Source organism: Gasterosteus aculeatus, chromosome 1 (genome assembly GCF_964276395.1).
Source record: "Gasterosteus aculeatus chromosome 1, fGasAcu3.hap1.1, whole genome shotgun sequence".
Taxonomy (NCBI): domain Eukaryota; kingdom Metazoa; phylum Chordata; class Actinopteri; order Perciformes; family Gasterosteidae; genus Gasterosteus; species Gasterosteus aculeatus.
Genome location: NC_135688.1, coordinates 46,470 through 70,398, shown reverse-complemented (window position 1 = coordinate 70,398; position 23,929 = coordinate 46,470). Strand labels below are relative to the sequence as shown.

The following is a 23,929-nucleotide window of genomic DNA, read 5'->3' as shown; positions in this document are numbered from 1 at the left end:
ACATCTTTTTATTATCCTTTTAATGAATTTTTATTTTATGTTTCAATGTATCAATGTTCTTAACTGTCGATGAATCTCTTCATCCCCTTCAACCCTATCGCTTTATGTTTGGATGTTTCTAATGGTTTTATGTGAAGCACTTTGAATTGCCTTTGGTGAAGTGCAGTCCTTGGGGGGAACGTGGAATAACAAGGATACAGCAATGGGTTTTTGCAAAAAGTTTTTTATTGTCTGTTTTAATCACACGAGCGTCCGGCTCCAGCTTCCTCGCCTGCCTGAGTCTCCTGTCGCTGTCGCCGGATCTCTCCTTCTTAAGGATCTCTCACACACACACACACACCCTGATTACTCCCACCTGAGGCCAATTATGCCTCCCCCTGGCACCGTTCCCCGAACCACTCCCTTCTCCGTCCCCTCTGCAGCTGAGCCAAACCACGCCCGCCACCACAGCCTTGTTGTTGAAGTGTGCTGTACAAATAAAATTGCCTTGCCTTGCCTTAAGCAGCTTAGTTGGAATCAGATCCAAGAGAAAAGTAGAAGATTTAGACTTCTGAATTGTAGAAGTCAGTCAAGGTTGATGAAAGAAAAGCCATCCAAGTAGGTATCAGGGCCCAGTGCTGCATCCAAGGTTCCTACGTCCGAGGACGGGTCAGCACTGGTTGAAGGCAGGAGACCATCAATTTTCTCTTTGATAGTCAGAATCTTATCATTGAAGACATTCATGAAGTTGTTACTGCTGAGACCTAAGGGTTAAAGCCTAGTTTATACTTCTGCGTTTTCAGAGCGACGCAAGGAAAAGCAGACACAAGACCCCCTTGCGTGTCCCTTGCGTCGACACGGTGCGTAAAGATGCAGAAGCATGCGCCAACCTTAAGGAACAGACTGCTCGACAGAGCTGTGGTTCTGTTAGTCTGGCTACAGTGCTGATAAGTTAAGTTACTTGACATTAGTAACTGATGTTAACTCCGTCATGCTGCCCCCCCTTACATACTTTATACGTTTTTCGGGTTTAAGGCTTTAATTGTTAAGCCCAGTGGGTTGCTAGGCAACGGGAGCAGTGGAGGTAAAGCTGATCACCCAAGCAAGAAGTCAGCCTATGCGGTTGTTGGAGGACCCAGGCCAGGTCTACCGCGAAAGCTGCTGAAAACTAGAGGCTACAGAGACGCAGCCTAGCAACTTTGAGACAAAAGCTATAGACAGATTTCACCACTGCAACCCAGAATGCTTTGCTTCCGTCAGATGTTACCTTTGATTTGACATCACATGAATTAATCAGCTCACTCACATCCATCGCCAACAACAAGTAATTTCTCTCTGAAATATTTGTTCATTAACCCAAAAACCCAGTTTGTCCCCTGAGTCTCACGTGACCTTAAGGAAATGGTCATGTGACCTTTAGCTGAATGTCATGTGACCTTCAGGAAACAGTCATTTCACCTTCAGGTGAATCTCATGGTAAGGCCCTCACATTTAACCAGAGGTGTAGTTGTCTGATAGAATAAACAAAACAGTATCAAATTTTACATCAACACCTTGGGCCCAGAAAAGCTCAAACCGCTGAGTCCAACAGGAGTAAACTGGAATTGGACTGCAGTTAAACTTGAGTCAAACTAGAGTTAAACTGGAATTACAATAGAATTCAACTCTGGGGTTGAACTAGAGATAAACCGTAGCTAAACTGCAGTCTAATTGGAGTTAAACTGCACTCAAACTGGAGTTAAACTCTAGTTAAACTACGGTTAAACTGGAGACAAACTGCTCTTAACAGTTAGACTACAGTCTAATTTAAAGTCTAATAAAACTGGTTGAACTGTGTTTTGACTCGAGTTAGCCTGCAGCTAAACTGCAGTTATGGATGATACCAAACCAAAAATGTTATTTTGAACATAAAAAAATCATTACTTACTGTCTTTTTCTTCCACACACAGATTCACAGATTACCTTTTAATTATAAAAACATGTTTGATTGACATATTCAGATTATTCTTTTCACAGAGTGGAGATTATAAACTTTTTTTTCTCTTTACGGCATTTTGCTCCACAACTGCCCTTAACCTTAAAATACAACCTTAAAATACATTTGAATCTTTTCACGTGGTCAGATATAAAAAATATCCAGCAGAAAGACAACAGAAAACTTTGCTACACTTTTAGGCCACGCCTCCCAGTGCTCTGACTGGACAGAAGGACACCTGATCAACTACGCACAATAATTGTTTCTGTTTCCTCAAATAGTTTGATGCTTTTCATATTTTGTAAAAGAATTTAGTTAATTTAAGTGCTAAATAATTAGTACAAAATAAAATGGTTAATATCTTCTTAATACTGATTTTATCACATAATCTTTTTGACTCGGTCTAGACATCCGGATCGAGACCCACATGAGGTGACTTCATTTATAAAACCATTAGGATACATCTTTTTATAATTTGAAAAACCAAGGTATTAAAATATTTACCGTTTAGGGATAACAAAAACTGTCACATGATCAGACTCAGTAAATAGAGTATTAAATATTGATTTATTTGAATAATGTGTAGAAATTATGTTGTTGTTTCTGTTCATTTTATAGATATTTGGTTATTTTCTTTCTTCTCTTTGATGTCAACACTCTCTGCTGTATTTTTTTATTAGTGCCATACTTGATTAATTAATAATTGAAGGTCCAGTAATATAGGCTTCATCACTTTAAATTTAACAACTTTATTCATGTGTTAACGCCTACAGCTCGCAGTGATACGGGTTAGGCTTAACTTCCGCTAACTGATGTTTGTAAATTTGATTAAACTCGATAGACTGATTGACGGCAGTGAAGGGTCAGCAGATACTGTCCATTAAACAAAAAGAGAAAAACAGCAGTTCGGAGCATAAACAAGCTGTTAATGTGTCCTGATGGCTTCATCTTCATCATCATATTTATCATCATCATTATCACCACCACCATCAATGACTACATTTACATGCACACTAATATTATTCTTTGATACGACTCATCCAAACAGATTATTCTGAAATAGACTCAGTTTACGGGAGGATTCTTTGGACGTGTATTCAGTACATTCCAAAAATAAACATGACTTCTTGCGTGTTTTCCTTTTTGAAGAACCATGAAAACAAAAGATGGAACAGTGACAACAAGGGAACACCACAGGAGCAAAATGACGGCACGAGAGAAATTCATCTGATGGGCATCACTGAAGGCCCAATGGAAACATTTCATGTGATCTCTATTGGCCACATTGACATCTTAGTAGGAGAATTATCTTATTTTGAATAGGGACATAGTCGTGGTTTCTGTGTGCTGTTTTCAGATGGCCGTGTCCCAGAACACTGCTGCCGTCTGTCCGGCGACGGCGGCGTAGGGCGGCGGCTGCTTTCTCTTCCAGCTGGGCAGGATGGGCATGCTGTCCTGTTTACAGAGATTCTTCTCAGGATGCTGACGAGCTTTAATCTCTTGACATAAAACTTGTTTCTTCTCAATCATCTCCATCATGGTGGCGTCTCCGCTGAGCCAAGGCATCTGCAATCAATCAATCAATCAATTAAGCAATTAACCAATCGATCAACTAATCTAACAATTAATTGAACAATCAACCAATCGATCACCTTTTACTTTTGCCTCATTGATCACTTTCTACCTTTTAATACAAATTTGAATACTTTCTACCTCATACTAATTAATCCCTGTATAATTTATTGATCACATTCTTCTTTTATTATTTATTGATCACTTTCTAGCTTCATCACTCATTGTTTATTAGTGTTTATTAGCAGACTGTGGGACATGAAATGCATTGTGTGTTTTGGCTATTTAGTATTTTTTTACAAAAACAGAAGATACACATGTGTATCTTTAAAAGTTCTCTGAATGAGATCTAATTCCTTGGTAGAATCGAAGGGACATTTGAACACGTTGGATAAAAGCGACAGCTAAATTATAATTTCTCTTCAGCACTGTAGCCCGACTGACAGAGAGTCACAGCTCTGTCGAGCCGTGTATTCCTTTGGACCTCACTAGTAACGACTTCATGAACTTCTTCAATGATAAGATTCTGACTATCAAAGAGAAAATTGATGGTCTCCTGCCTTCAACCAGTGCCGACCTGTCCTCCGATGTAGGAACCTTGGATGCAGCAGTGGGCCCTGATGCCTGTTTGGATGCCTTCTCTTCCATCAACCTTGATCAACTGACTTCTTTATTTTCAAAGTCTAAATCTTCTACTTGTCTCTTGGATCCGATTCCGACCAAGCTGCTTAAGGAAGTTTTTCCTTTAGTTAGCACATCCTTATTAGATATTATGAATCTGTCTTTGTTGACAGGACATGTACCACAGTCCTTCAAGGTAGCTGTAATTAAACCTCTTCTTAAGAAACCTACTCTTGCTCCAGAGGTGTTGGCTAACTACAGACCTATCTCTAATCTTCCCTTCCTCTCTAAGATCCTTGAGAAATCCATCGCAAATCAATTATGTGACTTTCTACAAAACAATGCTTTGTTCGAGGATTTCCAGTCAGGATTTTGAGCGCATCACAGTACAGAAACAGCACTGGTGAAAATTCCGAATGATCTTCTACTTGCATCGGACCAAGGACTCATCTCTTTTCTTGTCTTGCTGGACCTCAGTGCCGCATTTGATAGCATAGACCATTGTATCCTGTTGCAGAGACTAGAACATTTAATTGGTATCAAAGGAACTGCACTCAGCTGGTTTAAATCCTACTTATCGGACCGATCCCAGTTTGTGCTTGTAAACGGTGAATCCTCAAAGACCACCAATGTTGGTCACGGACTCCCACAAGGTTCTGTACTTGGACCGATTTTATTTACCCTCTATATGCTTCCTTTGGGCGATCTTATCAGGAAACACCACATAAACTTCCATTGTTATGCAGACGATGCTCTGCTGTATCTGTCGATCAAGCCAGAAGAGACGGACCAGCTAGTTAGACTTCAAGAATGTCTTGGAGACATCAAAACTTGGATGACCGGCAACTTCCTGATGCTAAACTCAGAATAAACGGAAGTTATCCTGATAGGCCCAGAGCGCCTTCGAAGCCAGCTGTCACGTGATACAGTTTTTATGGATGGAATTGCTCTGGTACCCAGCAGCACCGTCAGGAATCTGGGAGTCCTCTTCGACCAGGATATGACCTTCAACTCGCATATAAAGAAGACTTCAAGGACTGCCTATTTTCATCTACGTAACATATCAAAAATCAGGAACTTCCTGTCTCAAAGTGATGCAGAAAAATGAGTTCATGCGTTTGTCACTTCCAGACTGGACTACTGTAATTCTTTGTTATCAGGCTGCTCTTGTAAATCTCTTAAGCCTCTCCAGTTGATTCAGAATGCTGCAGCATGTGTATTAACAAGAACTAAGAAAAGGGATCATATCACTCCTGTATTAACTTCTCTGCACTGGCTCCCTGTTAAATCAAGAATAGATTTTAAGGTACTTCTCCTCACCTACAAGGCACTTGCTGGTGAGGCACTGTTGTATCTTCAAGAGCTTGTAACACCTTATTGCACTACAAGGCAGCTGCGCTCCATAGATGCTGGTTACTTGTTGTTCCTATGGTTTTAAAAAGTAGTCTGGGGGCCAGAGCCTTCAGTTATCAAGCTCCTCTTTTGTGGAACCAGGCACTTTCAGTCCGGGGGGCAGATTCGGTCAGCTCTTTTAAAGTAAAACTTAAAACTTTCCTCTTTTGATTGTGCCTATAGTTAGGGCTGGCTCAGGTTAGCCCGGACCAGCCCTTAGTTAAGCTGCTATAGGCTTAGAATGCCGGGGGAATTCTTAGGACACACCGAGCTCCTCTCTCACGCTCTCGTTCTACCATAATTCAAGTTTTATTAATGCACATGACTAATTCAGCTTCTTTCCGGGAGGTTTTTTTTTTGTGCTTTCTCCCCTATCAGGTCTCCGTAGATCGTGGTTCCTTCGGGACCCTGGTCCTGACACCTGCCGTGGCCCTGCTGACGCCTGCTGCTGCCATCATCATCATCTTCATTATTATTTTAGATATTAATCATATTACTGTACCCTGGCTTACTACTCACAATTACTTGAATCATTTCTGTCATAGGAATTGCATGTATTATACATTGTTCATTCTGTACACATAGCATCCATTGTAGTCTGTCCATCCCGGGAGTGGGATCCCTCCTCTGACGTTCTGCCTAAGGTTTCTTCCCTTTTTTTCCTCTTGGAAGGGTTTTTTCATTTTTTGGGGAGTTTTTCTGTGTTGGGAGTTTTTTTCTGTGTTGGGAGTTTTCCTGTGCCGATGGTGGGTTTTGGGACTGATAATCAAAGTATGAGGCTTAGTAAAGGCTATAAAGGCTTAGTTGGGGGTTCGCTGTCTTGTCTTGATTTAAGAGTTAGGTAAGGGGGGAAGCAGGATGTGAGGAATGCAAGGTCTGCGGGTCAACTAGAAGATTTACCAGCCAAAGGGGGTTAGAGACACACCAACGCTATTCAACATACACACTCTGTTCGCTGATGTTTACGTTAAGTCAGGAGTCTGGACATTGGATGTGACCTGATCTTTAGATGCGGGAGGTGGAAGGTCCTCCTCTACGCCAGTTTAGGGCCAATAGAAATCTTTCTTTCTCTGTCTTTCAAGGGTTATAAAACATGATGTTCTTGCTGATGTTAGTTGTTCTTCCGGCCTGTGTGCTGCCTGATCTGCTCCTGCCTTTGCAAATGACTTCCCAGAACGAGAGAAGTCGTTCGGCTGAATTTTTGATAACCCCGACCAGGCTCCAAATCTTGAACACGTATTCTTACAGGACAGAGGATGTTGTATGTGTACAGACTGTAAAGCCCTCTGAGGCAATTTGAGGTAATTTGCGATTATGGGCTGTACAAAATAAAATGAATTGAATTGTTCTGTGACTACTTCTTCTTTTGCTATGTTTATACCCAAAAAACGGGTTGACAGTGGTTCTCGCATCTGATCTGTAAACAACAGCTTGACTATGTCACACCTGTATGTCAAGTTGGGTTTTTGACCTGTCTCTACGTTTGTTTTCGTGACTTCCTGTTTTATTTTAGAGATTAAATATTCTCTCGTTTCAGGTACCTTTCCCTTCCTGATGTGTCAGCCGTCTGATTGTCTTCCCTGATTCCTGATGTGTCCAGCTGTTCCCTCTTCCCCCATGTGTTCATATAGTCTGCGTCTCCCTTTGTCTTGTGCCAGTGTGTCGTCCTACGTCGTCATACCTGCCAGTGTCCAAGATCCATAGTTTGTCTAATCTCGTGACCATAGTTTTACCTCGTTCGAGTGATTTTTCTTTGTAGCTCTTTTTGTTCCAACGTCAGGTCTCCGTTAGGTTTAGATAAGTAGCTTTGTTTCACTCCTTTTGGAGTGACTTTATTTTTGGACCTATTAGTGCTCTGTGTGAATAAACTGTCACCCTATACACCTGCTCTGCCTCCCGTCTGGGTCTGACAGATTAGTCTGATGATGTGCAACAGGACTCTTGAGGCGTAACCCTCAGAATAGGATAAAAGCTGTACGTTTTGTCCACTCTGTGTGAATTGTTATTATTATAAGTCATCAAAAGCGATGTGAATTTTCGCCAATTACTCGACCGACTAGTTGTAGTTATTTCGCCTTCATTGGCTCCTGAAAGGGGGCGTGGCTTATATATGTTACTTGTCTCCGTAAATGATTACAAGTTATAATAATTTCCACTATCCACCATGGAAATAAACAACCACTATTTCTGCTCTTTATTTGTTGTGTGAACTACACAAACGTCGGAACCGGTGTTGTGTTCGGGTTCATGATGTCATCCGTCGCCGCACACAGCTGGAATGTCACCGACTCCTCCAGGAAGTGCGTCTGGATGACTGCGGCCTCCCGGCTGCTTCAGGCGGACCAGCAGCCGGTCTGATGACCTGTTGTGTCGGATCGGCGCGTCTCTCTTGTTAGACTCAAACTAACTTACAGGCGTTCAGTCTCTGTGTGTCTCCGGTGAGCGGCCGTTTCATAACGTGTGTTCACAGTGTGGCAGCAGGAAGCGGTGATGGCGAGCGGAGCATCTCAGCGCTGATTGGCTAACTTTTTGAACTTTAAATATTTCAACTTTGGTGAAAAAACGATTTATTCGCTTCGCTTCTTTCGCTTTTTCGCGTCCCCTGTACTGCGTCTTTCTCGTCTTTCACGTCCTTCACGACGCCCGTTGAAAATGTTCTTCCTCCGCAACCATTTGTGGCTGTGCATTGACTTTGCATGGAATCTACTCGCGCCAATCATTCGCTTCGCTTTTAACGTGTACGCAGCATTAGTACTGATTTTTAAAAGCATTTATAACATATGCATAGAACATGCTCTCAATGTATTATGTTGTTCACTGTGTACACGTTACATCTGTTTCCATTTCTGTCCATGCAGATAGAGGGACTCTGTTGGGAGGGTCCTGGCACAGAGGGTGTCATCTGTTGTACAGACTGTAAAGCACTGTGGGAACTATCAAAAGGTATTTGGACCCTGACGATACCTGGGGTTATTTCATTAGGATGACCTTCATAAGTCCCATCCATCCATCCATTGTCAAACTGCTTATCCTGCACACAGGGTCGCGGGGGGGCTGGAGTCCAGGGTACACCCTGGATTGGTCGCCAGCCAATCGCAGGGCTACACAGAGACATACAACCAATCACACTCACATTCACACATCTGCGGGCAATTTAAAGTCCCCAATTAACCTGATCCCCAGAGCATGTCTTTGGACTGTGGGAGGAAGCCGGAGAACCCGGAGAGAACCCACGCAGACACGGGGAGAACATGCAGACTCCACACAGAAAGGCCACTGGGCGGAATCGAACCCAGGACCTTCTTGCTGTGAGGCAACAGTGCTAACCACCACGCCACCGTACCGCCCTTCATAAGTTTAAACGCTAATTGTTAACCATGATTACACTTTAATACGTTTCCTCCTCTGTGAGCATATTTCTGAGTCGTGTGGGATGCATTTCATTATCAATAGTTGAAGTTAGTCATTGAAGTGAAGACTCCCATGACCCAACACTACCTTTGAGGTAGTCTGTCTATTGTTACTGTTTTGATTGAGAGAAATGACATGCTGTGCTTCGGAATTTGGTGAAATGAAATATTTTATCAATCATAAATCAAGATTGGTTACACAAAGTTTCAGATTTCATGTCATGTATTATAGACCGAGAGACGGAACAAATCGTTTGTCAGGGAATCATAGTCTACTACAGATTAGGGGGTGAGGTTAAAGGCCAGGGTTAATATGGGATCGGTTAGGGATAGGTGACAACAGAGTTTTTATTAGAGTGAATGTAAAATAATTGATATAATTTAAATGCAATCCATTAAAGTGCTTGAGTGTAAGTATACTCACTGAAGTTTTAGTATTAGTGTGAAGTACGCTTTGTTAGTTTAATAATAATATCAATGAAAGTTTGTTAGTATGAGTATTAAATTACGACAGCCTGTTCTCATTCCCATAGGTTCAGGGTTAGGGTTAGCCTTACCCCAACTCTTCAGATTCTGTATGCAACAATGTCAACATGTCCTTATCAGTGAGAAACTCAAACTAAATGCTCAGAGAGCAACGACCAGAACAATTGTGTTGTTTCAAGTTTCATATGTGATGTTTGTCTTTAGTTTATGAACTTATGTTCAGCCCTCTGAGGCAAATTAGTAATTTGCGATTTTGGGCTATACAAAATAAAATTAATTGAATTGAATTGAATGTTCCATTGATTCTGCATATGTATTTTAGAGATATTCTAAGGCCAACCATAGGATCCTGAACCTTACCGAGTGGTCGTATTACCTAAACCTCATCCTAAAGTGTTTGTATTCGAATTTACAACGCTAACCACGTATTTAATGTGACTGTATTAGAGCGTCATTGTTTGACTTGCTGGACTAACATGTGTTAACAAGTGACACAGTGAATCTGACCAAGTGGAATGAGAACACGTTGAGTATAACTTCACTTTAAATATCACATTTATATCAATGTCAGTTTTTAGAATTCATGTTGAGAATTGAAAAAAACATGAATTTACAACCAAATACTTTACACACAAATTTGATTATGAAATGTTTCTTGTACAAATAAAAGAAACACCCTCTTTACTAGTTTATATGTTAACATTTCAGATGTCAGTCAGCTGATGGATCAATGCTTCTGGCTGTTTGTAAAACGTTTTCTACGGTCTGTCGCTGTTGTGACGTTGAATCCTGTGAGGAATATAAATTCTCCAATTATTTATATAAATAAAATATGACTATTATTATTTAATAATATACTTTTTTTTTTTTTTTTTCTAACTGATTTACAAAATGTATAGAAGCAAACAGACAAGTAACACAGTTACACAGCAGCCTGATCTCCAAAACCTGTTCGTAAAAATGTATACGAAAATCTTGAACATACAAATTCGTAGTGATACATACGAAATAAATACGGACTGCAACTGATGACGTCACCCTATTCAAAGTGAATGGGGACCTGCACCCCGTAAACACACTTTGTGAATTCTACCGATGTAAAATAAACGTGTTATGATTGAATTTTTAACGAGAAATCAATGTTAATTTGTAAGAATAGAATACTAACCCTAACCCCCTCAAAAAATCCAACATGGCGGAGAGACGTTCACTCAAGAATCCGACATGGTCCGCCATGTTGTTCACACAAGGGGCATGGTTAACCCCCGCAGTTCATATGTATTGTTACGAATTTGTATGTTCAAGATTTTTGTATACATTTTTACGAACAGGTTTTGGAGATCACGTTGTACACAGAGAGGTATACAGGAAGTAAACAGATGGGCAGACAGGTAGAAAGTCAGGTGGTCAGACAAGGGGATAAACCGTTGGACAGACATGTGGAAAGACCAGTGGACACACAAGTAAACAGATAGGTGGACAGAAAGGTAGACAGACAGGTGGACAGACTTGTTGACAGACTTGTTGACAGACAGGTGGACAGACATGTGGACAGACAGGTAGAAAGACATGTGTTACACAGGAGCGTACCTGGCTGAGGGCAGGGTGATGCAGCTCATACAGGTGACGATGCGGCGTCCCCCCTGGTGAAGGAACTCCTGACGTTGAAGCTGAACGGCCAAGTTTACACACCAACTTTGATTCTGCAGATTCTATTTTGGTTTTGCATCAATTTCCCAAAAGAAAAAAAGATTACGAAAGAAACCTCCCTTGTTAATAACTGAATGGTCTTCTAAAATATATTTACAAGCCGCAGATACATCAAAAAAATCACATCTATGATTTGGGTCAAAAAGCAAATAAATTAAATTAAAATCAACTTCACATTTAAACCTGACCTCCTCCTCCGGCTCCTCCTGACAGCATCATGGTGGGGCTCACAGATGACCTCCCCATCCTGCTTGGAAGTGGACTCGACTGTCCTTCTCTGTCTTTGCTGCCGTGTCTTGGTAGAGACCTGCAGTCTCCTACATGATTGAAACAAAGGAGACAATGAGACAAGAGAAACACACGATGAGAGAGGAAAAGCAGCTATGTAACTTAATGGAATCAATCTGTAAGACAAGGAAACCCAGAAGATGTGGTGAAAATAATTAACATGTAACTCGAAATAGATAGATAGATAGATAGATAGATAGATAGATACTTTATTGATCTCTCAAGAGGGAAATTTTGGTATCACAGCAGCATGTACAGGGAAGAATATAGAAATGTTACAGAATAAGAACTGTAAGATAAAGAAATGACTCTCCTCTTCTTTCTAATGACAAGATTAGAATTTGTTTATATTAAAAATATATTTTACATATAGTCATATGTGCATGCCTCATATATATATATATATATATATATATATATATATATATATATATGTAAATATATATATGTATATATAAATATATATAATATATTTAATATATAATATAATATATATACATATATATAAATATATATATGTATATATATATATATAAATATATATATATATATATATGTATGTATATATATATATATATATATATATATATATATATATATATATACATACACATAAACAGGTTGTAATACATACACATAAACAGGTTGTAATAGATTTTATATCAATCCATCCATCGTCAAACCACTTATCCTGCACACAGGGTCGCGGGGGGGCTGGAGTCTATCCCAGCCAATATTGGGCGATAGACGGGGTTCATCCTGGATTGGTTGCCAGCCAATCACAGGGCTACACAGAGACATACAATCATTCACACTCACATTCACACATCTACCGGCAATTTAGAGTCCCCAATTAACCTGATCCCCAGAGCATGTCTTTGGACTGTGGGAAGAAGCCAGAGTAACCGGAGAGAACCCACGCAGACACCGGAGAGAACATGCAGACTCCACACAGAAAGGCCACTGGGCGGCGGCGAACCCAGGACCTTTCCTGCTGTGAGGCGACAGTGATAACCACCACACCACCGTGCCGCCCTAGATTTTATATGAATATAATATATTTATTATATAATATTTATATTGTATATTTATAATAGTTATGATGTGGTATTTATATCATATACAGAATATATATGTTATATATATATATGTATACTGGCTGGCCCTACCATAAAAAATCCACCAGCCGCCACTGGTAATAACTCTAGAACTGCTTTCTTTATCTGGACAATTGTTTTTCTGTGGGGATAAAGGAGAACCTCTGTGGGTGTTCTGTTACTGGTGAATAAATCAATCAATAATCATTTTTTTGAGAATCGCCTGAAATAAAATGACTGAATCACATATAAGTGATAGCCCAGTGGATGGACAGTAGTCCTGGAAGGTTTTACATTGATTAAGTAGACTCATTCACACCCATTCCCTCCCATTCACATCCATTCCCGCTCAGATTCACATCTATTGATCATGTTGATCCTATTGACCCTATTGATCCCATTTATCCTACTGATCCCATTGATCCTGTTGATGCTACTAATCCCATTGATCCTACTGATCAAACTAAACAGAATGTTCAAATTGATCCTGCTTCATAATCTGTCTACTAGAATGTAACACTGAAATTAACTTTGAGCTCTGGAGGACTATATCACTGATGCAGAACTTGAGTGTTTACCTTCACTCCCTCTAGTCTTCCTGCTTCCTGTGACTTTCTTCATCACCTGTCTACCTGAGGTAAACAGATTGTTGAGTTCCTCCAATGGGCTTGGGGGGGTCTGTGACCTCATCGACACATTCTGCATGGAGCCGTGGGTGGAGGAGGAGTTACTCAGCTTGGCGCTGGCCTCCCCGGCCCTGTGTGAGGATGAGGACGAGGAAGAGGAAGAACGGGGCATACTCCCTCCTGCCATCAGAGTGTCATATGGTGGAGGTCTCTTCAGGCTCAAGGGAGTCAGAGAGCGGCCCATGCTGACCGGAGAAGGACACGCTGATTGGCTGCGGGGGTAACCATGCCCACTGTGGGCGGAGCCAGAGGACTTGTAGAGGTTGGAGGGGAGAGGCGGAGCTGATGAGCGGCCCGAGGAGGTTATTTTGTTTGTTGAGGCCAGGTCCCGGTCTCTGCCTCGTTCCCGCTCCTTGCGATGGTGGGTGGAGCTCTGAGGATGTTCGACGCCACCTGACTTGGAATAGGAGGGATTTTCCATCATGGGCAGCCGTGTGACCTCTAGAGGGGTGAGAGGAGACTCGTCAGAATTTGGGGAGCACTGAGCAGGGAGGGGGGGGAAGACGAGCAACGGGGGACGGTGAGTCAGGAGGTTGGGGAAAGGTGGAGGGATATCGCAGATGGATCCACGGGATGTCCAGGCTTCAAGATCTAATAGGGTGGAGTGGGCATCCTGCAGGAAGTCCTCCAGTATGGGATACTTCATCTCCTCGTACACAGCCTCGCTCTGCTCGTCCTCCTCAGTTTCTTGACCTTTCAGCTCTCGCGGAAAATTCCCCACCATCTCAATGTAGACAGGCTCCTCGTCCTCCGTGTCCCTCGATGCTGGACTCTGGGACGAAGATTTATCCCATCGCAAAGAAGACTTCCTGTTGTCATGGTTATGGATATAAGATTCATCAAAGGAGGTGCTGAGCTGAGTGTTTGGGTTCCTTTTGGGTTTAGGTGGAGGCATCTTCTTGTAGTCTTCACTGTAGAGATGGCATCCAGCTGCAGAGAGACAGACATTGATGCCATCCAAGAGGTGTTCAGTTTAACCCAGTAGATAAAAGTAGAGAAAAGTACTTTCTACAAAAAAAGATTTGAGACAAGAACAGAAAAACTATGGAGTCAAAACATATTTTGGTTAACTCTCTTTCTCTGCTCATTTGAATAAACCATTATTTGGCAAAGGTGGATCCCTACACTCACCGGTCACTTCTTAGGAACAGCTTGCTAGTAAAAGATTAGAACCCCCTTTTGCCTTCAGAACTGCCTTAATTCTTCATGGCATACTTTCATTATTCGGTATTTTGCATTCCTCGTGTGTGTGTGTGTGTGTGTGTGTGTGTGTTACTGAGGGTCACTGGTCTGTGAGAATGTGTGGGTCATCAGATAGATAAAGTTAGTGAGTTAGGGTATAATTAGAAAATAGTAAAAACTATGAATAAATTAATCCACAACACTCTCTCAAACTAGTCAGCCCATTTTCCTCTGACCTCTCACATCAATAATGCATTCCATTCACGTCCACACAGCTGCTGCTTTTTTGGACCATTCTCTGTAAACCCTAGAGATGGTTGTGTAAAAATCAGCAGTTTGTGACATACTCACACAAGCTCGTCATTCATGAGGTCAGAGGAAAACAGACTGCTTCGAGATGATAAAATGGCAACTCAAATAACCACTTGTTACAACAAAGGAAATCAGAATACCATCTCTGAACGCAGATCACTTGGAACCTTCAAGAAGATGGGCTACATCAGCAGAAGACCACACCGGGTGCCACTCCTGCACTTTCTTGTTTCTTGTTATTCTGAGTTTGTATCCTTATGTTTGAAATGCAGTTATTGTAAGTCACTTTGGATAAAAGCAAGCTAAATGACATGTAATTTAATGTAACAACAGGAAACTGAGACTACAAGTTGCAGGCTCACCAAAATTGGACAAGATTGATAGAACGTTACCTGGTCTGATGAGTCTCGATTTCAGCTGCGACATTCCGGTGGTACTGTCAGAATTTGGCGTAAACAATATGGAAGCATTGATCCATCCTGCCTTGTATGAACCGTTCAGGCTGGTGGGGTTGGTGTAATGGTGTGGGTAATATTTTCTTCCTACATTTTTGGCCCCTTACCACCACAGTCACCACATCTGAATCAAATTCAGCACTTTTAGGATGTGGTGTAATGTGAGATTTGCATCATAAAGTTCAGCCAACAAATCTGCAGCAATGTCATGCTATCATGTCAATATGGACCAGCATCTGGACCACTTTAGGCACTGATGCCTTGAATATATTGGTAGCACTAAGCGACTTCCATCTCAACATCAACCCTGCGCGGCACACAGTCTGCAGAGGACCACCACTGTTGCCCTGAAAGAAAGTGGTTTGGAAAATGTCCTGGCTAAATCTCGAGAGATTGTTGGGCACTTTAAACACAGCCATCTAACTCTATGGAGAGTTGAGAGGACAGCGACATGCACAGCAGGAAGAGTCTCTAGTTCCAGATTTTCCACCCAGTGGAATTCTGACTTGGGGCTATTACATTATATTACAGGTCATTTAGCTGATGCTTTTATCGAAAGCGACTTACATAGCATTTTTAACCCATGGTTTTCAAATTTTTGCCCAGCGAACAATTAGGGGTTCGGTGTCTTGCTCAGGGCCCCTTTGACATCCTTGCGGTTCCCGGCGCACCCTCTCTACTCCATGCGCACCATCGACCCTGAGATGATCAAATGTGTGTAGTTTTTTGTTTATAAAAATGCAATTAAACATTAGTCTCTAAAATAAATGCTTTTAAAAGTGATTACTTGTTAATTTATAAGATCATTTTTAATCGCAATTAATCGCAATTAATGAATTTCAAAATGTGACAATAATTAGTTAACTTTTTTTTAAAATCTATTGACAGCTCTAATATATATGTCACAATTACACACCAGGTGTCATGTCTAACCAGCTGATGTTATTTTTAACCATTAAACATTAACCACCAGCTGGTGTAATTTCTAACTAGCAGGTGTCTAACTAGCTGTCACGTCAGCTGTGGGGTTTTCACCTTCGGCCTGCTCTGAGGTCTCTCTGGTCTCTTCAATATCTGTCTTTGGGACTCCAGTGCCTCCGTTCACCATCTCAGAGCTGCTGCTCAGTTTGGTGTTGGGGTCTCGCTTTGGTTTGGGTGGGGGCTGTTTACGGTTTGGACTGCAGTCATCATCTCCGCCCACAGAGTGTAAGGACTGTGATCGAACGGTGAAACCCTGACTTGGGGGTGGCAGACGATCCTGCGGTGCGGGCATTGTCATGAAACCCATCCTGAAATGTTTTCCAGAATATGCCCCGTCTGTTGCCATGGCTACATCTTCACCAATCCTGGAAGTTGAGGGACAAAATTGTAGATTATTTATCAATTACCAATTATTATCAATCACACAGCAACTAATAGAATTTACACAATTTAAAACTGTGGGTAACAATTACTATAAGAATGTTACACTGTGCTGTACTCTATATAACTGTATGTCCGTACAAATGTGCCCTCTGTAAATTCCAACATTCTATTCAGAATGTGAACAGGCAGCATTTGTTTAGCGTTCTCTAAATGTATTTTTTTCTGGCAGCGATTTGAGTAAATCCCTGTTTGTTCTATGACATACAAGATGAGCTTGAAGTTTTCATTCTAAATAAAGTTGAGCAGAGACAAAATCTAATTTTGACAAATTCTAAAACTCCAGTCAGAGAAGACATGGATCAAGTATAAAATACACTATTGATGATAATTCTAGAGCTCTCCACTTTAATGGGGTGCTAAATAGATTAATTAACTAGATATTTAGATGGTGTGGCTACTACTGCCATAAGAAGTTGCAATATATATATATATTATAATTAGCAGTTATATGCGATGCTTGATATGAGGGAAAACAATGGCTTGACTACCGTAAAGGGTTAGGGTTAGGGTAACAAAAAAAAGATGTCTACATATATAAGCCGCAGGTGTCCACGCGGCAGAAAAACAACTGCTGATGCAGAGTCGTCCGCGCCGGAGAGGCCTTTACGTCTCAAAAATCTGGGACCACGATGGTCCACCGCTAAAATCTTCTTTTCGGTGGCAATTATTTTGGCTTTCAGTCGGATCTGCACGGTTGAAACACCTCAGCCATCTGCTCTCTGTGTGTTCACCCAGTCTTCAAGAACGTTTTAAAGTTTGGGCGATCTGCTTTCATTTCCTCTGCAAGCTTTTGTCATCTTTTTACATCGAGTACGTTCTTCACATTGCCGTCTCCAATGTCTCACCATTGATTCCTTAATGGCAAGTTTACGTGTAGCCGCTCTGTTTCCTTCTCCGACAGCCAGATTGGTTGCCCGTAACTTAAATGCTGCATCATATGCATTCCTACGTGTTTGAATATGATGCGCAAAATGGCTGTTCGAAACACAATCAAACGTCTTCCTCAGCGCATTATCTCTTGCACTTGTCTGACTCGCTCTCGTGTGCTAGCCCGTGAGAAATGATACATTAGCCACATCGTTGTATGAGCCGCAGGGTTCAAAGCGTGGGAAAAAAGTAGCGGCTTATAGTTCGGAATTTATGGTATGTCTGCGCATGAGTCAGTGCCGCAGACTGGTAAGACTAGCTAAAAAGGCTAGCTAGCTAAAGACATAAGAGATTTTCTCTGGTTATGGTGGCCCCATGGCAGTTGTTTGGGCCTGTTTAACCAAAGCTAGTGAGTGAGTGAGTACTACTAGTCATCATGGTGACAGAGTGAATGCTGGCGCGTCTGTAGGGTTGGTATGGAAGAGGCCCAAATGCCATGTTCATGCACTTTTCAAAGAACAGGAGCATGAAAAGTGATTTTTCATTTCATTTTTCACCACATGTAAACAAGTAGCCCTAGATGCAAAACTATGACTCCAATCAAACTAATCAAATTACATTTTTTAAATTTTATTTTGTATAGCCCAAAATCGCAAATTACAAGTTTGCCTCAGAGGGCTTTACAGTCTGTTCTGAAACCCGGGCGTACCGTCAGCAGCAAGTACACACCTTTCTGATTGAGTAGAGATCTGGCAGATATATTCTGCAAACTGAACACACCGAATATGTCTGTGCATGTCAAGGATACCCGCATTTAAACCTGAATGACACCTTGGGTTGCTTTCTGGAGAAAGCAGAGCTGTGGAGCAGTGACTGTGCACCGACCTCTGCTTTCCTCTGGTGGATAATTTTCTCTTAAGAGACAATGTGGACCGAGATCCAGTCATATCATGCCGAACCAAGATTTCTGTCACTACTCAGGGAAAACTCCTGGAAGTGTCCACTGACCGTGGCCTCCAGATGAAGTTTGAAACATCCACAAAAACAGATTTGGGTGTATTTGTTGAGGAGCACCCTAACCTGGGACACAAAATGCTATAAATGCATGATAAAATCGTTGTCGGAGTTAATGGATTTCAACATCAATGTATTGATAATGCGTTAATGTGCCAGGGGGTACAAATAACTAAACCAGGATTTCTTAGGATGGTGCCAGCGGAACCGCCTCCATATGAAACTTTAGCAAAACCAAGAAGTTGGTGGTGGACTTTCGCAGGGGTAAACACACTCCTCCTGTACCAGTACTTTCAGTGAATGGACATTGAGATTGTAAGATATTATAAGTACCTGGGTGCTCACTTGAACAATGAACTGGGCTGGACAGATCACATTTGTGTGTCTATTAGAAGGGTCAGAGCAGACTCTGCTGAGGAGACTGAGGTCCTTTGGAGTGGTTGGAGCACTCCTAAGGACCTTCTTTGACTTCGTTGTGGCATCTGCCATTTTTTATGGACTGGTCTGCTGGGGCAGCATTATATTGCTGGCCAACAGGAAGAACCTCAACAAGCGTATCAAAAAGGCCAGCAGTGTGCTAGGGTGTCCACTGTGCTGGAGGTGGTGGGAGACAGGAGGATGATGACTAAGCTATCATCCCTGAAGAGCAACACCTCCCACCCCATGGTGGCGCCCTGGAAGCTTTGTACAGCTCTTTCTTTCAGCAGTTGTTTATGTACTCCATTTTCATTTTAAATTTTGTCTATTATTATAATATTTGTACTTTTACTCCTGCGCTTGTTTTTTTTCATGTATCTTGTGTGCACTGTCCTGTGAATTTCCCTATTGTGGGACTAATAATGGAATATCTTATCTTATGCGTTTTCTACCTTTTGATGGCCTCTTCCTGTCGTCTCTTCTTCTGGTGTTTCTCCTGCATGTAAGTCCAGTTATTCTGGTTGCGGATCCGGTCGCTCTCTCTGGCGATGTCCGAGGCATTTTGGATAACCAGATTGTCGTATGTTCTAAGGCCACTGTCCTCCACATACTGAAAGAACCTCCTGAAGGAAGACGCCTCCTCCTGAGACCTCATGACTCTCCTGGGGACCTGAAGGATTGTACAACAGTTAGTTTACAAAATAATAATACATGTTAATACATGACACAAGTAGTAGTCAAAGCTGTCTACATTAGGAAACAAAATTATATTAGTGGTATTGCTTTACCTACTTAAAAATTATGACTATTACCAGGTGTCATGTTTAACCAACAGGTGACATGATTGACTAACAATGCTGTTGTTTATCATCTCAATGTTTACAAAGTGTTGCTGGCTATTTGCATTGTCATTGGCCTCTTATGTAAACATAAGTTATTAGTATGAATGTTCTTCAATGTATTTATTTATATTGCCCTCATATCTATTAAAGTGGGCTGCAGGGTGAAGTCACCATTGTTTGGCTATCAGGATGTCCCTGCTCCTCTACTCTCAGTCTGTTGTGGCCAGTGCTTTGTACTTCGCCGTGGTCTGCTGGGGGAGCAGCATTAGAGCCGGTGACACCAACAGACTTAACAAACTTGTTAAGAAGGCCAGCTCCATCATTGGCTGCAAACAGGACAGCTTGGAAAAGGTGTTGGAGGGGAGGTCACTGAAGAAACTGCTATCCATATTGGATAATCCTGACCACCCCCTCCACCACCTGCTACAGGGACAGCGGAGCACGTTCTCCAACAGACTCCTTCAGCTCCGCTGTCACAAGGACCGATACAGGAGATCATTCCTGCCCAGTGCAATAACACTCTACAATAAATCATCTCTGGCTAAATAATGACAATAATAACCATCTACTGCTGTGATGTTGCTGCTCTTCCTCTTCTCCTTTTACAAATTATTATTATTGCACTGTCTCTTCTTGAAGGTTATTCTTTTGTTTTAGTTTAGTTTATTTAATTTAATTTAATAATTTAATATTTTTTAACCTCATTATATTGTATATAATGTGTATCTTTTAATTCTATTTTCTTCCCTGTACATGCTGTGACACCAAAATTTCCCTCTTGAGGGATCAATAAAGTATCTATCTATCTATCTATCTACTCCAGAGGATGATGAAATAGGTTATATATTAGATGTTGTGAACCTCACTTTGTAAATAGACTCCACTTGTATGGGGTTAGGATTCATCCTTTTCTTCTGACCAGTTAGAGTGCTTGAACACTACATGTCATCATTCACCCCTTTCATATCGTGATGACAGGAGCTACGGTGTAAGGGGTTACCTGCTCATCTGGACTAAAAAAACCTTCACCCTATCATTCACCAAATTCACAGCATGCATAGCTCTTTGGGGTACCAGGCCAGGTCAAAGTGTTAGAGGGCATGTGTCTAATCAAAGGACACATTGACATGGACTAGCTGAGCCTGGTTTCTACAGTGAATTGAACAGCAATGTCGCACTGATCGATTATTGATATTGTAAATGCATCAATACAATAATACAGAGTCTGGTCCCCCCAGAGATAAGATCATCTTATACAGGTCTACCTTTTTGAGTACTAAAATAGTGAATACAAGTTTCACAATACTGAAGGAATGTCTCTCTCTCCTTTTCTCTCTCTCGTTCCCCTCCCCCACCACTCAGTCTCTTTCTAAAAATGGAACAGGGAGTCAGCTGGCGGTAACCTAGCAACAGCAGCATCCCCCAGAGGAGCATGATGTAATACTCTCGGTCCTCGAGTGAGGAAGAGGAAAGGAGAATTTAAGGAGAAGGAAAGATAAGGAAAATAGGGAGAGGACCATAGAGTATGAAAGTGAAAGTAAAGCTAGTGGGATGGGGGGAATTGGAGGGGGAATCCAGTTTAGACAAAAGCCTCTAGCCTGCCTGCTTTTTCAGAGATTTCATTTATAAATTATTATTTCATAAATTGATTCCACTGCAGTGTCTTCCTGTATGGTCCATGTCCCTTTGGTCCTGCCATACTGTCTTCTCCAGGTGCTTTGACACTATGAACCCAAAAATAAAGGAGCCAACAGAAGATTCAGTGACTTGTGACGGGAGGTAGCTATGTAATCATTATACCGGGAAGTGTCCTCCTTTGCCTTGGTGGAGTAAATATCTACCAGGATGCTTAGAGTATTTTGTGACACAGCTAACCTCTACTTTGCTGACATCCAGTCAGCTAGTGTCCAGCATCGTAGCCATCTGCCTCTGATCTGGTCCATTCACCTTAGCAGACCTTAGTCTGAAGCCCACATCTCCCGAACCTACCACAGTTTCTTTGTTGGGGATCACAGTTGACAGTAATCAGGGGTGTGATCTGACGTCTCAAAAGGTTTCTCGGTTGGGTTACTGGCTGACAAGGTCAGGGTTAGGTGCTCCACCTGTCGAGGTGGGAATTTAGTAGACCTGCCTCCTATCTGGATTTAGCACGTGCGTAAGTTTTACAGTCAATGTCTACAGGTGTGCCGTCATTGCATGAAGTGCACAATGGTAACTTTATGAAGCTACATTAACTTAATTTTTCATGATTCCCAGAGTTTGGGCTTTTCCAGACATGTATCGTCAGTACTTTGTCATAAAACATTGCTTGAGCACACTTCAGAGTGAACGACTTATGCAATAATGTACATTCAACCCAAACTACTGTTTATTCTATTTTCTTATATTGTTTTCTACTGACTGCCTCTCGTAGCACTTTCTACTTTGATGCCGTAATCCTGCAGATTACTCCAATGTGGTCCAATTAAAGGATTATCTTCTATAATCTATTCTTTATTTTATAAAGTTTCAGCTACTGCAACCACCAGATGTCCATGCAGCTGAAAAAGAGCTCCTAAAAAGGCTAACAATTATAGTTCGTTGCGTCAGTATGTAATATTAGCTGTGGACATACACAGGGATGCTCACATGTGCACTCATTCACAGATTAACTCATATGATTTATGTAAATATCTCCCATAGGAGATGAATCAGAAATCTGCTTTGGAGGATTATTAAGAACATTTCAGTTATATATTTATTGTGTCTCAATTTCAGAGATGTTGGTCAATTCTTTCAAAATAGGAGTGATTTTAATTTGTAACTTCTTTCTGAGGTCTGATTCAAGATGGCTGCAGTGTTGAAATTAGATGCTGCTGTTTCAGGTTTCACGGTTAAAATACAAAAAAGGTGTGAGGACCCAGATTTGCCGGATTTTGTTGATTCTGTTTACAAGAAACACTGATGACAAATAGATCCGAGCTGTTCACCAGCAACTCCACATTTAGTCTAGATATGCTAGAGCAAACATTGAGGCTTACCAGAGAATCAGTATAGACTCAATCTCCCCCCATTCCTTCTTCGCTGTCGCATACAGTGTCTCCTTTAATATCTCATTCACGTGTCTTCAGTGTTTTCTTCTTTCTCACATTCAGTGTCTTTTTTTTCTTTTCTTCAACCTCTGAGCAGAATCAAAGGCAGAGGGATAAAGATTTTAGCAGCTCAGCGAAGACTGCGGTTCCTTTTTACAGAAACGTTAATCCACATTCACCCTTTAACACCTCCTTGCTCCCTTCCTTCGTCTCTTCCTTCTCTCCGTCCTTCCGTCATATATTCTCACTGATTAAAGAATCACGCCTCACGCCTCACACTCAGAAAACCTTCAACTGCACACAGCCACACACACATCCCCGTTGACAGTCGGCACAAAAAATAGAGAGGTTGAAACCACGGCAACCTGACGGCATCCTCACCCTGCTGACTCCTCCCCCTGCTGCTGAGAAAGAATAAGAGGGAGGGAGAAAGATGGGGGAGGGACACAGAGGGGAGAGATTTTATATTCCTCAACATAGAGGAAGCAACTATGTGCTTGTGTATTGTTGACATTACCTGGCATGATGTGACATGAAGCCTTATTTCCATGTGATGTCATAGCTGGTTGATTGTCCCCAAAAAAGACCGCCGGCCACCTGAAAGCTGTTCACCGCTCGCATGTCACAAGCTGTGTTGTTGTGTTTTACTGGTGAAGAGCGTTTATTGTGGGTTCATTGTTGTTATAAAGTTATAACCAATTAATTAATCTCACTAGCTCCAACCACTGATTGCTCAGCGATGAGGTGTAAAAATAAATTCTGCTGCCTGGCGAAGAGCAACGGCAGTTGTTACAGCTTAACAGTGGTATGACGGTACATACAAAATTCATACCGTCAGGAATCGGGTACCGGTATACTGGTTGAAACGGTAAAACTTCCCTTTTTTCCCCATGGAAGGGTTTTTTATTTCTTGGGGAGTTTTTCCTGTGCCGATGTGAGGGTTTCGCATGTGTACAGACTGTAAAGCCCTCTGAGGCAAACTTGTAATTTGCGATTTTGGGCTATACTAAATAAAATGAATTGAATTAAATACTTCCCAGTCCTAGTAAAAACATTCAACCAAGAACAAGATCCTGGAGTCGATTGTAGAGCGTACAGAGATGAGTAAAGGGAGCAAAGCTGAGAAGA

The 23,929-nt window shown here is 41.6% G+C and overlaps 1 protein-coding gene across 4 annotated transcripts; it reads right to left on the bottom strand.

Moving 5' to 3' along the window:
* Nucleotides 1-203: 203 nt before the first annotated feature.
* nyap2a (neuronal tyrosine-phosphorylated phosphoinositide-3-kinase adaptor 2a) lies at nucleotides 204-23,199 on the bottom strand. Of its 4 annotated transcripts, none has more exons than XM_078105045.1 (8): nucleotides 23,183-23,199; nucleotides 22,751-22,890; nucleotides 19,341-19,558; nucleotides 16,201-16,511; nucleotides 13,109-14,146; nucleotides 11,334-11,462; nucleotides 11,026-11,147; nucleotides 204-3,520 (listed from the first exon to the last, which is right to left on the bottom strand). In XM_078105045.1, exons 3-8 carry the CDS (start codon nucleotides 19,541-19,543, stop codon nucleotides 3,308-3,310), a joined length of 2,016 nt encoding a protein of 671 aa, XP_077961171.1. In that variant the 5' UTR covers nucleotides 19,544-19,558; nucleotides 22,751-22,890; nucleotides 23,183-23,199; the 3' UTR covers nucleotides 204-3,307. The 4 variants fall into 4 exon arrangements, with proteins under 4 accessions (XP_077961171.1, XP_077961170.1, XP_040037282.1 ...); XM_078105044.1 differs by lacking the exon at nucleotides 23,183-23,199 and adding an exon at nucleotides 22,981-23,175; XM_040181348.2 differs by lacking the exon at nucleotides 23,183-23,199 and having other exon boundaries at nucleotides 11,026-11,105; nucleotides 22,751-23,176.
* Nucleotides 23,200-23,929: the final 730 nt, after the last annotated feature.